Source organism: Hyperolius riggenbachi, chromosome 9 (assembly GCF_040937935.1).
Source record: "Hyperolius riggenbachi isolate aHypRig1 chromosome 9, aHypRig1.pri, whole genome shotgun sequence".
NCBI lineage: Eukaryota > Metazoa > Chordata > Amphibia > Anura > Hyperoliidae > Hyperolius > Hyperolius riggenbachi.
In genome coordinates this window covers 272,545,806-272,559,608 of record NC_090654.1, presented here as the reverse complement: position 1 = coordinate 272,559,608, position 13,803 = coordinate 272,545,806, and the positions used below count along the sequence as shown (strand labels likewise).

General features: G+C 43.8%; 1 protein-coding gene across 4 annotated transcripts in view; it reads left to right on the top strand.

Moving 5' to 3' along the window:
- Positions 1 to 13,803, top strand: part of TTC7B (tetratricopeptide repeat domain 7B) — a 215,793-nt gene that overhangs the window by 107,198 nt on the left and 94,792 nt on the right. For all 4 annotated transcript variants that reach the window (XM_068254574.1, XM_068254575.1, XM_068254576.1 and 1 more), the window contains 3 exons: positions 434 to 594; positions 10,418 to 10,534; positions 11,303 to 11,400. In XM_068254574.1, the coding sequence (XP_068110675.1) occupies positions 434 to 594; positions 10,418 to 10,534; positions 11,303 to 11,400 (376 nt within the window). The remainder of the gene's footprint in view (positions 1 to 433; positions 595 to 10,417; positions 10,535 to 11,302; positions 11,401 to 13,803) is intronic.

The window sequence follows — 13,803 nt, the reverse complement described above, 5'->3', positions numbered from 1 at the left end:
CTGAACAAGCATGCAGCAGATCAGGTGTTTCTGACATCATTGTCAGAACTGTCAAGATTAGCTGCATGCTTGTTTCAGGTGTGTGATTCAGACAGTACTGCAGCCAAAGAGATCAACAGGACTACCAGACAACTGGTATTGTTTAAAAGAAAATAAATATGGCTCCCTCCATATACTTCTCACTTCAGGTGTCCTTTAAACCAAGTGACAGCTGAGATATTTTGGGAAACTTGATGGAATTATTTTATAAACCAAAATGTCGACTTACCCACAGATGTCCATTCTATGTTTTAAATGTTATTACTTTTGGAGTTGGGCTGGAAGTACATTCTGTTCTTTCTGCATTTGATCTTTTTAGAAAGCTCAATAGAAATGTAAAATCGGTTGAACTAGGCGCATGTCATGTTCTGATCATGTGACGTCTTTGCTTTAGATCCCCGAGGCGCTGGGTTATGTCCGCCAAGCGCTGCAGTTGCAGGGCGACGACTCCAATTCCCTCCACTTGTTGGCGCTGCTGCTCTCCGCACAAAAACACTACCACGATGCCCTGAATATCATGGACATGGCGCTCAGTGAATACCCCGAGAACTTCATGTGAGTACAGCAGACTGCGCCCCCTAGCAGCTATATACAGTATATACGTGATTCAGCGGTCTAAGAACCGTAGTTATTTGCACTTTGAAATATGAGCAAACTGTTGAAATCTGAGTCTCAATTCACACTTATAAGGGATTTTTCAATCACTTACTGCACAGCGTGTAGTATGCAGTATATCTACGACCTGGGAAACTTCATCTGAAGTGCCAGGGACGTAGATATTAGTTTGTTGCTGCTACACACGACCGCTCGCTCCGGCGCTTTCTCACCACCCATCATTAGAGGGGAGATAAATAATTGGGAACAGTTCCCTTTTCATTCATCTTAATTCATTTCAATTAATGTGTCAATGATTGCCAGCATTAATAAGATGCCTGCGGTCATTGTAATTAGAAAAGTAACACGTCCACGCACTACTTCTTGTTTGCATACTATAGTATGCGAACAAGAAAAAATGTGGAAGGACATCTTGTGGCCAAATAGTAAAATTACACATAAATACATTTTTTTAATTTTAATTTAAAATTAACTCCTTACCTCCCACACTCTCCCATAGTTACCCCCAAAAAACTTTTGCATTATAAAAAAAAAGAAAAAAAAAACATAAATAGGTACCCTAGGGACTGAACTATTTTAATATGTATGTCAAGGGTATATTACTGTTATTTTTGAAAATACAGGCTTTTAATTAATGATGGACGAACAACTGAAAAAATTGTCCTATATTACCAAATAAAATATTGGCGCCATACATTTGTACTAGGGAAATATTTTAAACGTTGCAATAACTGGGCCAAATGGGCAAATAAAATGTTTGGATTTTATCCACAGTAGAATATTTTATTTTAAAACTATAATGGCCAAAAACTGAGAAATAATTCATTTTTTCAATGTTTCTCTTATTATTTCCATTAAAATGCATTTAGAATAAAATCATTCTTACCATAATTTACCACCTGAAGAAAGCCTAATTGGTGGTAGAAAAAGCAAGATATAGATCATTTCATTGTGATAAGTGGCAATAAAGTTATTGGCGAATGAAAGGGAGGATCGCTGAAAGGTGAAAATTGCTCTGGCCCATAAAGGGAAATACCCCTCAGTGGTCAACTAACACTGTTGGAGGCACCCTGGTTATATAGCTATAGTACATATGTTTAGTAGGAGTGATTGGATCTTACTCCTTCAAGGAACAAACCACATAAGGTAGATATATTTACTCATGCACATAAGACAACACGGTTCATGGGTATCGCCCGCTTCATCGGGTCAATACAAAGTGCCTTAGTAGCAGTAGTCATGAGTGTGTTCGCCTCTATTAACTATAGGAGGAATGAATATGACTTGGCGGTTGCTGCTGAACAAATACAAACCGTATAATACTGTAATCCGTTTACTTTACCAATATTTTATTAGAAACTCACGCAGCCCCCACACTGCACCGCACTGCCAAATACAGGCCTTCAGGGATTACCGCATTAGTACGCAGTGATCCCCATCTGGCAGCTGTCCAAGCAGGAAGTGACGCTCACTTCCTGTGGCTCAAGCGATCACGTGCACTGAAACGTATTGATAAAATACGCTTCCACGCATGCTCAATGCGGTCTTTAAAGTGTAACTGTCGGGCATAAAATCAAAAATCAATTCTTAATTTGTATCTGGTAAGCAAGTAATAAGGATACTAACCAGGCAATCCAAAAGTTCAAATCTCTATTACTTTTCTTGTTTATAAATGATCATTCCCCAGTTTACCTGACTCTTTTTTGGTAAACAGAAAATTTGGTACACAAAAAGGAAGTTGCAGGGCATGCTGGGTTGTCATTTTTTGCTTCTGTACATTGGTTAAGTCTGAGGGTAAATAAAGAAGCAAAAAAAAGACAACCCAGCATGCCCTGCAACTTCCTTTGTGCGGCAACATACCAAATAAGAGTCGGGTAAACTGGGGAATGATCATTTAAGAAAAGTAATAGAGATTTTAACTTTTAGATTGCCTGATTAGCATCCTTATTACTTGTTTACCAGATAAAATTAAAGAATTGATTTTTGATTTTATGCCCGACAGTTACACTTTAAACACTGGAAGGACACAGAGCCTGGTCATCGTATACAGAACATGCCTCTGTGTCTTAATATGATTTCACAAACCCACCTCGGGTTCTCTTTAAATGGTTAAGACAAACTGCACTCACAAAACAAAACTTATTAAAATAGAGACGTAAAAATGCTAATAAAGGTCGATGACTGTGCAGAGCGTAGAATACTGGTACCTAATATACCAGATATAAAAGGAATAAAATGTCATTTTCCAATATCACAAATGGATAATACAGCAAATAAGTAGCTATTAAATGGCAAGTAGAGAGATGCTTCTAATAAAAAGTGCTTTATGAAGGACAAGGGGAAAAATGAAACCTTTACTTATGAATTAATCATAAAATCTCCGATCCACCATGGTAAAATGATTGGTATCCATGACTCGCCGCTAGCTTACGTGGCGTTCAACCCGAAATAATCAAGTTAGTTAAACTAAGGGACACATTGAAGTAAGGTGGTAGGTAGGGTAATAACCTTATAAAAATACAAATTATCTCAAAGAGGACCTGTAGTGAAAATAAAATAATAAAATTGCTTATTTTTTTACAATATTAATTTATAAATGAATCCGTTAGTGTTTGCCTATTGTAGAATCTTTCATAACCATGATTAACATTCTAAAATTTATCGCAGGTTTTGGCATCTTTAGTCCTGTCAGGTGATCTCTATAGAATGTTTGTTCACTGAGAGTTCTGAAGCCAGTGAAAATAATACCTGGACTCCCAGAATGCTCTGGGAGAATTCTGCATAGCAAAACGGCTTAGGCTTAACATTACTGGGAGGATGGGGCTACAGACCAATATGCATCAGTGCATAACAGGTGGAAGACCTGTGAAATGTACGTCAGGCAAAGTTTACATCTGCCTCACTGTGGCTGGGATTTACTTTGATGGTTTTAAAGAATCTTTTGGAATTCCTTACAAAGGGCCTCTTGATGATCCAGTGCTCTGCACACTTTCCCAAGGAAACATGAATAAATCCTATGTATAACACAATTGTTACTGATTATGATTCACTCTGTTCACCCTCATTTTAAGGGAACAGATCTGTCCCCAAGCCTTTCTGGTAAAGTAATATAAAGAATGTATACTGTCTCCAGCCAGCGGGTTTTTCCTGCTCGCTGGCTCTTAAAGAGACACTGAAGCAAAAAAAATTATGATATAACGAATTGGTTGTGTAGTACGGATAATTACTAGAACATTAGTAGCAAAGAAAATATTCTCATTTTTATTTTCAGTTAGTGTTTTTATAACATTGCATCATTCTTTAATACTTGTAGTTTACACACTACTCAGCATTCTAAAGGGACCCATACATTTGCCAACCAACCAACCAATCGACCATCCAATTCAATTATTATATTCGAATGGGATGAAAAGTGGTGCTGCCAAGTGCATGCCCGACTGACAAAGCGACCAATTTCAGGACAGAAATTGGCCGCACGGTCGATCACACATGCTGGAAAATTTCGGGCCGAAGTTGGTTGGTCGGGTGCGCGGCGGTACGGCGGCGGAATTGCGAACGAGCGACGAGATGACGAAACCCCCGCCGCAATGTATGTCGTGTAGTGCATTTATACATTACCTGTCCGGTATCGGCCTCCATGCGGTTTCCGTCCATGGATGGTCACCGCGTGTAGGCCTACACCGGACAGATAATGTATAAATGCATACACACTGCATACATTTATATATTGCGGGGCGGACGCGGCGGCTCAGCCGATTCCCTGATGATTTCATGCTCAAATCAGACGGGAATCGGCCTGTAGTGTTTGGGCAGATTCGATTAGAGACAAATGTATCTCTAATCAGATTTGATTAGAGATAAATTTGTCTCTTGGACGAATCTGCCCAAAATCTTCTAATGTATGGGCACCTTTAATGTATTTACAGAGCAGGCCACTGAACTATTGACCTGTCCTCTGTAGAGAACAATTAATTACAATGACTGACAGTTGAGATAATAAGCTTCAAAAGACCGAGCTCTCTGCCACTTTGAAAGTTGTGGAGCTCAATGGCTCTTTTGCATAGATAACTGGAGTTTCTTAAAGAGAACCTGAACTGAAAATAAAAAGTCAAATTAACCATGCACAGGTCATACTTGCCTCCTGTGTAGTCTACTCCTCAATCTCTTTCACCTATCCTGTGTCCCATTTGTCCACTGTGATCAATGGAATTCTCCATCCTCCATTTTAAAAATAGCCATGTTCAACTGTAATATCACCCACTTGAGCCATAGGGAAACATGGACATTACCTTGCACGTTCAGTTGTAACTGACAGCTGCTGATATATAACTGACAGCAACTGGTATATTTCAGTCCTGACAAAATATTGTCAGAACTGGAAGTGATCACTGTAAGAAGAAAATGGTGAGCTTCTGAGAGGAAGTGATAATGATGTTAGTATGTAATATTCATTTGCAGCTATGTCATGTGTTTATTTTAAATAATTTTACTCGCTTCAGGTTCCATTTAACTCTTCCTGTACTGGAAACAATATTAGACTTATGTCTCTGCTCCTAATGTTTTATTTCTTAGCTGTACTATACATACAAATCATTATATCATAATTTTTTCTTCGCTTCAGTGTCTCTTTAAAGAGGAACCGTAACTAAGAATTGAACTTCATCCCAATCAGTAGCTGATACCCCCTTTCCCATGAGAAATCTTTACCTTTTCACAAACGGATTATCAGGGGCTAATGGCTAATATTGTAGTGAAAACCCTTCCACAGTGTGATGTCAGGACCAAGGTTCTGACATCACACTGTGGGAGCCTTGTTGTATTGTGGGAAATAACATCTGTTTCCAACTGCCTAAAAAGCAAGCAGCATCTACTTCCAGTGACATCACCTGCCAGCAGTAAAAATGTCACAATGTGATAAATGTCAGAATGTAAATCAGGAAGAGGAAAGATTTTACAATGGGCAAACACTGACTTAATAATTTATACATAATTATTGTGAAAAATGAAGCCCTTTTTTTATTACATTATTTTCACTGGAGCATTTAACTAGGAATTGTTTCACTTATTTTGTTGCTCCCGATGTTCCCTGCTCCATAACATGCCTCTGTGTCCTATCGGGGCCGCTCTGTGACCACCTGAAACTACTGAGCTTGTCGGTAGACTAACTAGGGAAGAGGCGTCCCTTGCAGGAGAGGAACTCGAGCAAAACGCCCCCTCTGGCGTCAGGAACACCCCTGCGCAAGAGAAGTGCGCCCTCTATGTACAGTGGGTTGCAAAAGTATTCGACCCCCTTGATGTTTTCCACATTTTGTTACATTACTGCCACAAACATGAATCAATTTTATTGGAATTCCATGTGAAAGACCAATACAAAGTGGTGTACATGTGAGAAGTGGAACGGAAATCATACATGATTCCAAACATTTTTTTTACAAATAAATAACTGCAAAGTGGTGTGTGCATAATTATTCGGCCCCCTTTGATCTGAGTGCAGTCAGTTGCCTATAGACATTGCCTGATGAGTGCTAATGACTAAATAGAGTGCACCTGTGTGTAATCGAATGTCAGTACAAATACAGCTGCTCTGTGAGGGCCTCAGAGGTTGTCTAATATTGGGAGCAAGAACACCATGAAGTCCAAAGAACACACCAGACAGGTCAGGGATCGGCTACAAAAAGATTTCCAAAGCCTTGAACATCCCACGGAGCACTGTTCAAGCGATCATTCAGAAATGGAAGGAGTATGGCACAACTGTGAACCTACCAAGACAAGGCCGTCCACCTAAACTCACAGGCCGAACAAGGAGAGCGCTGATCAGAAATGCAGTCAAGAGGCCCATGGTGACTCTGGACGAGCTGCAGAGATCTACAGCTCAGGTGGGGGAATCTGTCCATAGGACAACTATTAGTCATGCACTGTACAAAGTTGGCCTTTATGGAAGAGTGGCAAGAAGAAAGGCATTGTTAACAGAAAGCATAAGAAGTCCCATTTGAAGTTTTCCACAAGCCATGTGGGGGACACAGCAACCATGTGGAAGAAGGTGCTCTAGTCAGATGAGACCAAAATGGAACTTTTTGGCCAAAATGCAAAACGCTATGTGTGGTGGAAAACTAACACTGCACAACACTCTGAACACACCATCCCCACTGTCAAATATGGTGGTGGCAGCATCATGCTCGGGGGTGCATCTCTTCAGCAGGGACAGGGAAGCAGGTCAGAGTTGATTGGAAGATGGATGGAGCCAAATACAGGGCAAACTTGGAAGAAAACCTCTTGGAGACTGCAAAAGACTTGAGACTGGGGGGGGGGGGGGAGGTTCACCTTCCAGCAGGACAATGACCCTAAACATAAAGCCAGGGCAACAATGGAATGGTTTAAAACAAAAGATATCTATGTGTTAGAATAGCCTATGTCAGTCCAGATCTAAATCCAATCGAGAATCTGTGGCAAGATCTGAAAACTGCTGTTCACAAACGCTGTCCATCTAATCTGACTGAGCTGGAGCTGTTTTGCAAAGAAGAATGGGCAAGCATTTCAGTCTCTAGATGTGCAAAGCTGGTAGAGACATACCCTAAAAGACTGGCAGCTGTAATTGCAGCAAAAGGTGGTTCTACAAAGTATTGACTCAGGGGGCTGAATAATTACGCACACCCCACTTTGCAGTTATTGATTTGTAAAAAATGTTTAGAATGATGTATGATTTTCGATCCACTGCTCACGTGTACACTACTTTGTATTGGTCTTTCACCTGGAATTCCAATAAAATTGATGCATGTTTGTGGCAGTAATGTGACAAAATGTGGAAAACTTCAAGGGGGCCGAATACTTTTGCAACCCATTGTATCTCTCCTGTCTCTGGTTTCCTTTACAGTGGGTCTTTGAAAAAAACAAAAACTGACACTTACCTGGGTCTTCTAACGGCCCCCTGCAGCTGTCATGTCCCGCGCAGTCCTCTACGATCCTCCGTTCCCGCCGCAGGTCCCGGTCTAATTATTCAGCTAATAGAACTGCGGCGGCGGGGAACGGAGGATTGTAGGAGGTCGGCGTGGGACATGACAGCTGCAGGGGGCCGATAGAAGCCCCAGGTAAGTGTCAGTTTTTGTTTTTTTAAAGAACCACTTTAAAGGAAACCAGAGACAGGAGAGATACATAGAGGGCGCACTTCTCTTGCGCAGACTGGCTGCGACTGGAGGAAGTTACGGGACCCGGTACTGGAGCTGCAGGCAGTAGAGGAAGGCAGCGAGGGAGTGATATGTGCGCATTGGGCTGGAGGAAGCCCCAGGTATCTATAAAATGTATTATTTTCCCGTCTCTGGTACACTTTAAGGTGGCCACACACAATTTTTTTTACATTCCAATTGGATAATGACCATCAATTGTTCTGATTGGTTGTAAACACGTCCAAGTCCCACGCTGTCCTCCCGGGGTCTGCCGTTCAGCCGCGGTGAGCCCCTGTAACAGACTCAGTCGATGCCAGTCTGGGTCTACTGCGCACCGCAGACCTCCCGCGCATGCGCAGTAGACCGGGACTAACGTCACTGAGCCCGTTACCGTGGCTGAACGACATGGGACTTAGACGTGTGTATGGGGCGGGAGGAAGCCCCGGGTAAGTATAAAAGCTTTACTTTTTCATCTCTGGGTCACTTTGAACAAGATATTCAGATATTTGTGACAATAAGTTAGAGGATTCTTTTTAATTTAAGGGCGTATCCTCCCTGTGTATGTTATAATGCTTGTACAGCCCTGGTATACCCTTCCTGTTTGCAGACATTAGCTCTGTTGAACCTGATACTGATAACAAGCAGCAAAGCTGCACCTGGCTGAGATGCGTCAGCATTCGCACACCCCTCTGCCCCGCCCCTAACCACCTGTCGCGGCAGAGTTGTGTTTCCCCATGAAATATTGAACACCTGCTTTTTACTTTTTATCATAGCGTTGCCTTACGTTGTCCATCTGCTTATGTTACCCGATATGTGAGCCTTAAATAATGAATAATAAACAGCATTCTGGTGGTGATCGGTCAGAGCCCACCATCTGACGCGAAACCCAAACCCCCCCACTGTCTGCCGCATGAAATATACATCAAGGCCTTTCTGATGGGCCTCACAGGGACATACATCTAATAAGGGCGCAGGGGGAGGCCGGAATCTTCTATCATCTTCTATAACAAAGTTGTTATCGTTTCTTCATCTTTATCTCTGCTAGATTAGTAAATATTTTAAAATAACGGTATTAAGAAAGGTGCGAGGTTAAGCTGAAATTGCAGAATATCACCCTTAACAATTAACATGAAAAGATATATACAGTGGTATTGATGATGGTAAAACATTGGTAAATATTGCGATATTTTACTACAACTAAACCTAACTCTACTCTCACACAGAACCTTTCCCCCCCACTGAATACCTGTTTTTATTCAGCAGGCCGCTTCAGCATTATTATCCAAATTGATTGACCTTATTCACGCGGCAGAACAAGGTCTTAACAAACAAACAAACTTATATCGCGCTTTTCTTCTGGCGGACTCAAAGCGCCAGAGCTGCAGCCACTAGGACGCGCTCTATAGGCAGTAGTAGTGCTAGGGAGACTTGCCAAAGGTCTCCTACTGAATAAGTGCTGGCTTACTGAACAGGCAGAGCCAAGGTTCGAACCCAGGTCTCCTGTGTCAGAGGCAGAGCCCTTAACCATTACACTATCCCCCCGAATTTCCCCGGGTAAAATTCTTCTGTCCTTCCGGGTAGAGGCAGAGCTTTGTGCAGTAGCGCTGCCTCTGCTGCAGTCAATCTCCGCCGATCTCTGCCTCTCCCACCCCTCTGTCCTCTTTTACTGAGAGAGGGCGGGGTGAGGTGGAGATCAGCGGAGATTGATTGGACCGGAGGCAGAGCTACAGCTCAAGGCTCTGCCTCCCCCGGGCAGCAAAATCCATGACCTGGAAAGTCGTGGAATTTTGCCCCAGGATTTCACGAGGATAAAGACCTCATTCTGCCGCGGGCATGCGGCGAATCAGCTTGGATTATAATGCTAAAGCAGCCTGCTGAATAAAGACGGGTAATTTTAAACGCTTCAGTCTCTTTAAACAGATTTTGCCATGGATCTGCTAATGGGGACGTGTACATTCTGACAACGCACAGCTGCATGCATTTTGTACACAGCACATAGCTGTACCATTCAGTGTTGTCGAATGGGGTCAGCTCCGGAACTGGGAGCAACGCAAGAGTGTACCTGGGCCTGTAATCACTTAGGCAGGGATCACACTCTAGTCTGCAGGAAATGGCCCCGATTTTTCGCAGACTATTCTGGTGCTGATACAGCACATCCATATAGATGAACCGCATTAAGGATGCCCCAGCTAAGAGATTCTGCAGTCACATTGCTGATACAGATTTGGGAGGTGTGGAGTGATGACTGAACAAGCCCCCTGGCATTGCCGAACATTCAGATACCGTCGCCCACATTTTTCTGCTCTTATTATGTTATTATTTCCCTCAGGCTGGATTTTTCGTCTCCTTCCCCCCTTCCCCTAGGGCCACTGAATATTTTAATCTATAAGAAGAACAAGAAATGTCTTTCCAAAGGGTAAAAATCTGTTTCTGTCTAATCTGTATTTTTGGTTGTCTTATAGTCAATTTTCTTTTCAGCAAACCGGAACTAAACTCCGATCTACTTGGGCCAATCTCCGCCGTGCTCTGCACATCTACATAACATTGTATTACTAGTGCACAGTGCCCATTCCCCTTCTAACCCGTTCCTCCTCTCTTTCCAGATTATTATTCACTAAGGCAAAACTGGAATCTCTCTGTCGGGGTCCAGATGAAGCGCTACTAACCTGTAAACACATGCTGCAGATATGGAAGTCCTGCTACAACCTTACCAATCCCAGGTAACCAATCAGCATTAGCCACACTGTCTTAGGTAACCAATCAGCAATCAGGCTGAGACACACTGTCCCAGGTAACCAATCAGCATGAGCCACACTGTCCCAGGTGACCAATCCGCAACCAATCTGAGCCACACTGTCCTTCGTAACCAATCAGCAATCGGGCTGAGCCACACTGTCCTAGGTAACCAATGAGCAATCACCCTGAGCCACTTTTCTCCCAGTTAACCAATCAGCAACCAAGCTGAGCAACACTCTCCCAGGTAACCATTCGGCAGTCAGCCTGAGCCACCCTCTCCAAGGTATCCAATCAGCCTGAGCCACACTGTCCCAGGTAACCAATCAGTATGAGCCACACTCTCCCTGGTAACCATTCGGCATATTACCCACGCTGTCCCAGGTAACCAGTCAGCCTGAGCCACACTGTCCCAGGTAACGAATCCGCAACCAAGCTAAGCCACACTGTCCCAGGTAACCAATCAGCAGTCAGTCTGAGCTGAGAGAAAGAACTGTTGGGTAAAATCTGATAAGTGATATGTAAATCGGGGCAATCAATAAAAGCTAACAAGCAATCAATGGACTTGTTAATCTCCTTTCTGCAAAAGTATAAGTACTGGCTTGTTGTGTGCTACAAATCACAGGGCCAGTAACCTCCCCCTCCACCTTGTTCACAGCGCCCTCTGTAGTCCACATGCTGATGATGGAGCTCTTAGTGACTGATCAGTGTCATGTCGACGTTGTGATGTGCAATATTCTCTTATAATCTCGCAGTGACTCGGGCCGGGGCAGCAGCCTGCTGGACAGAGCCATCGCTGACCGCCGACAGCTCAACAACATCACCATGCCGGACTTCAGTGACCCAGAAACAGGTGAGCTTTATTTTACTGGCACCAAGGCCGGCCTCCATCCAGCCCCATCCCGGCAGGCTCCTCCGAGGACAGGCCGGCCTCCATCCAGTCCCATCCCGGCTGGCTCCTCCCCCGAGAGGCCACGGGCCGTCACTTGTGAGCTTGGCCGTCAATGGGCAGTTCTGGAGTTATGCAGAATAGTTCTCATATGTGTTACTATTTGGTGGTCTGTTTGAAAGTCTGGACCTCAAATCCACCTAACATTGATCTTTTGACCTGTCTCTGAATTTCCGCCCATCTATCTACAATCACATTATCATCATTCTACGCAAACATCTGTATTTGTCTATGCTGCGTCAAAAGCTACCTTCATAACATCTGCAGTGTTACTATAGCAACAGGACAGCATTACCCACCCCCGATGGACACTTAATAACGTAGAGTTAGCATAAATGGCAAACTCTGTGGTAGGAATGACTCCATTACCATGGCCTTGTGGGAGGGGCCTGAAAAGATAGGCAGATAAAGGGGACCTGTAGTGTGCAGGAGATGGAGGCTGTCTTGAAAACACGTGCAGAAATGTGTGACCAATCAAAATCCTTGATCTTAATAATATTAATATTTGTATATCACTTTTCTCCTGTATGACTCAAAGCTCTAGAGAGCTTCAGCCACTAGGGAGTGTTTAGTAGGTCACCCTGTAGTGTTAGGGATTATTGCCCAAGGATTCCTTACTAAATCGAAGCAGAGATTGGAACACTGGTCAGAGGCATTGCCCTTAACCAGTTCACTATCTGGCCACTTGACTCTGCCCCATTTTTTTTCTTCAGTTCTGCTCCAGTTTTCCTTGCACTGGTTTTAATATTTATGTGTTGAAGGAAATAAAGATGTCAGCCTCTATAATCCTGTCACTACAGGCTTCCTTTAACATTTCACCACTTCTGAAATATTGCTTTATTTACGGTTATTCCCGGTGTTGACGTTTTATTAAATTTTGGGCAGAAAGTCACCACGATTTTGCTCAGTTAATTTCTTAAAGTTGTGCACAGTAGGTATTAGTTGGTTATAGCGACATGAAACTCCAGGTCAAAAATAACAACAACTAACCCTATAAGGGAAAAATCAGAACTTTTCCTGCCTAGGTAGGCTTCCATTAGTCCCTGGTCCTCCAGATATCATCAGCAGGGCTGTGGAGTCGGAGCAGTTTTGGGTACCTGGAGTCGGGGGTTTCATAAACTGAGGAGTCTGAGTCGGGAGTTGGATGATGTTTGTACCAAATCTACAGCCCTGGTAAGTATTAAGTAATGAGAGTTGAGGAGTCTGAGTCATTTGGGGTACCTGGAGTTGGAGGTTTCATAAATTGAGGAGTTGGATGATTTTTTGTAACGACTCCACAGCCCTGATTATCAGTCAAAGCCCACTCCCCTTACCATCATATAGGAACAGTTATCAGACGTCGCAGGAAGTGGTGGTGGATAAGGGTGGAGCCTTACTTAAAATGGTATGTTTTCTCCCTTTGGTCTTTTTTTATGTCCGCACCATAGCCAGGAGTTCGTTCTGCTTTGGTACCAGCATATTCAGATGACATACCTGGATTTTCTCACTCTCTTTACATTTAGACACCCTACAGCAGGGGTCTCAAACTCAATTTACCTGGGGGGCCGCAGGAGGCAAAGTCAGGATGAGGCTGGGCCGCATAAGGAATCTCCCAATCGCGGCGCATCGCCGCCTCTGCCCGCCCCTCTCACTCTTCCTTCACAGAGAGGGGCGGGGAGAGGCGGCAATTGACGTCAGGAGGGGCAGAGCTGAAGCTGAAAGCTCTGCCCCTTCCAAGAAATGCCGGCGGATTGCCCCCCGGGCAATTTGGGGGCTCTGCAGCTCTCGTTTAGCGGCAGGGATGCGGCGGATTACTTGGGAGCACTGAAGCGAACTATAAGGAAGCTTTTGCCGGCTAGGGCCACAAAATATTGTATCGAGGGCCGCAAATGGCCCGCGGGCCGCGAGTTTGAGACCCCTGCCCTACAGTATAGACTGTTCTCCACCAAGTCTGGATGCTGCTGTGTGTTTGGTGTGCTGTGAAATAGTTGAATCTGGAACCCTGAGTTCCTTCTCCTGCTTTTCCAGTCAACCTCCTCTCCTTCTTTCATTCTCCTGCTCTTTCCCATAATCATCCTCCTCCTTCCTTCTCTTCCCACCATCCTCCTCTACTTCCTTTTCCTCCTGTTCCCATCATCCTCCTCTCCTTCCTTCTCCTGCTCTTCCCACCATCCTTCTCCGCTCCTTTTTTTCTTCTACTCTCCTTCCTTCTCAACCTCCTCCCATAATCCTCCTCCTCTCCTTCCGTCTTCTATCTTCCCATAATCCTCCTCCTCTCCTTCCGTCTTCTAATCTTCCCATAACCTTTCTCCTTTCCTTCCTTCTCCT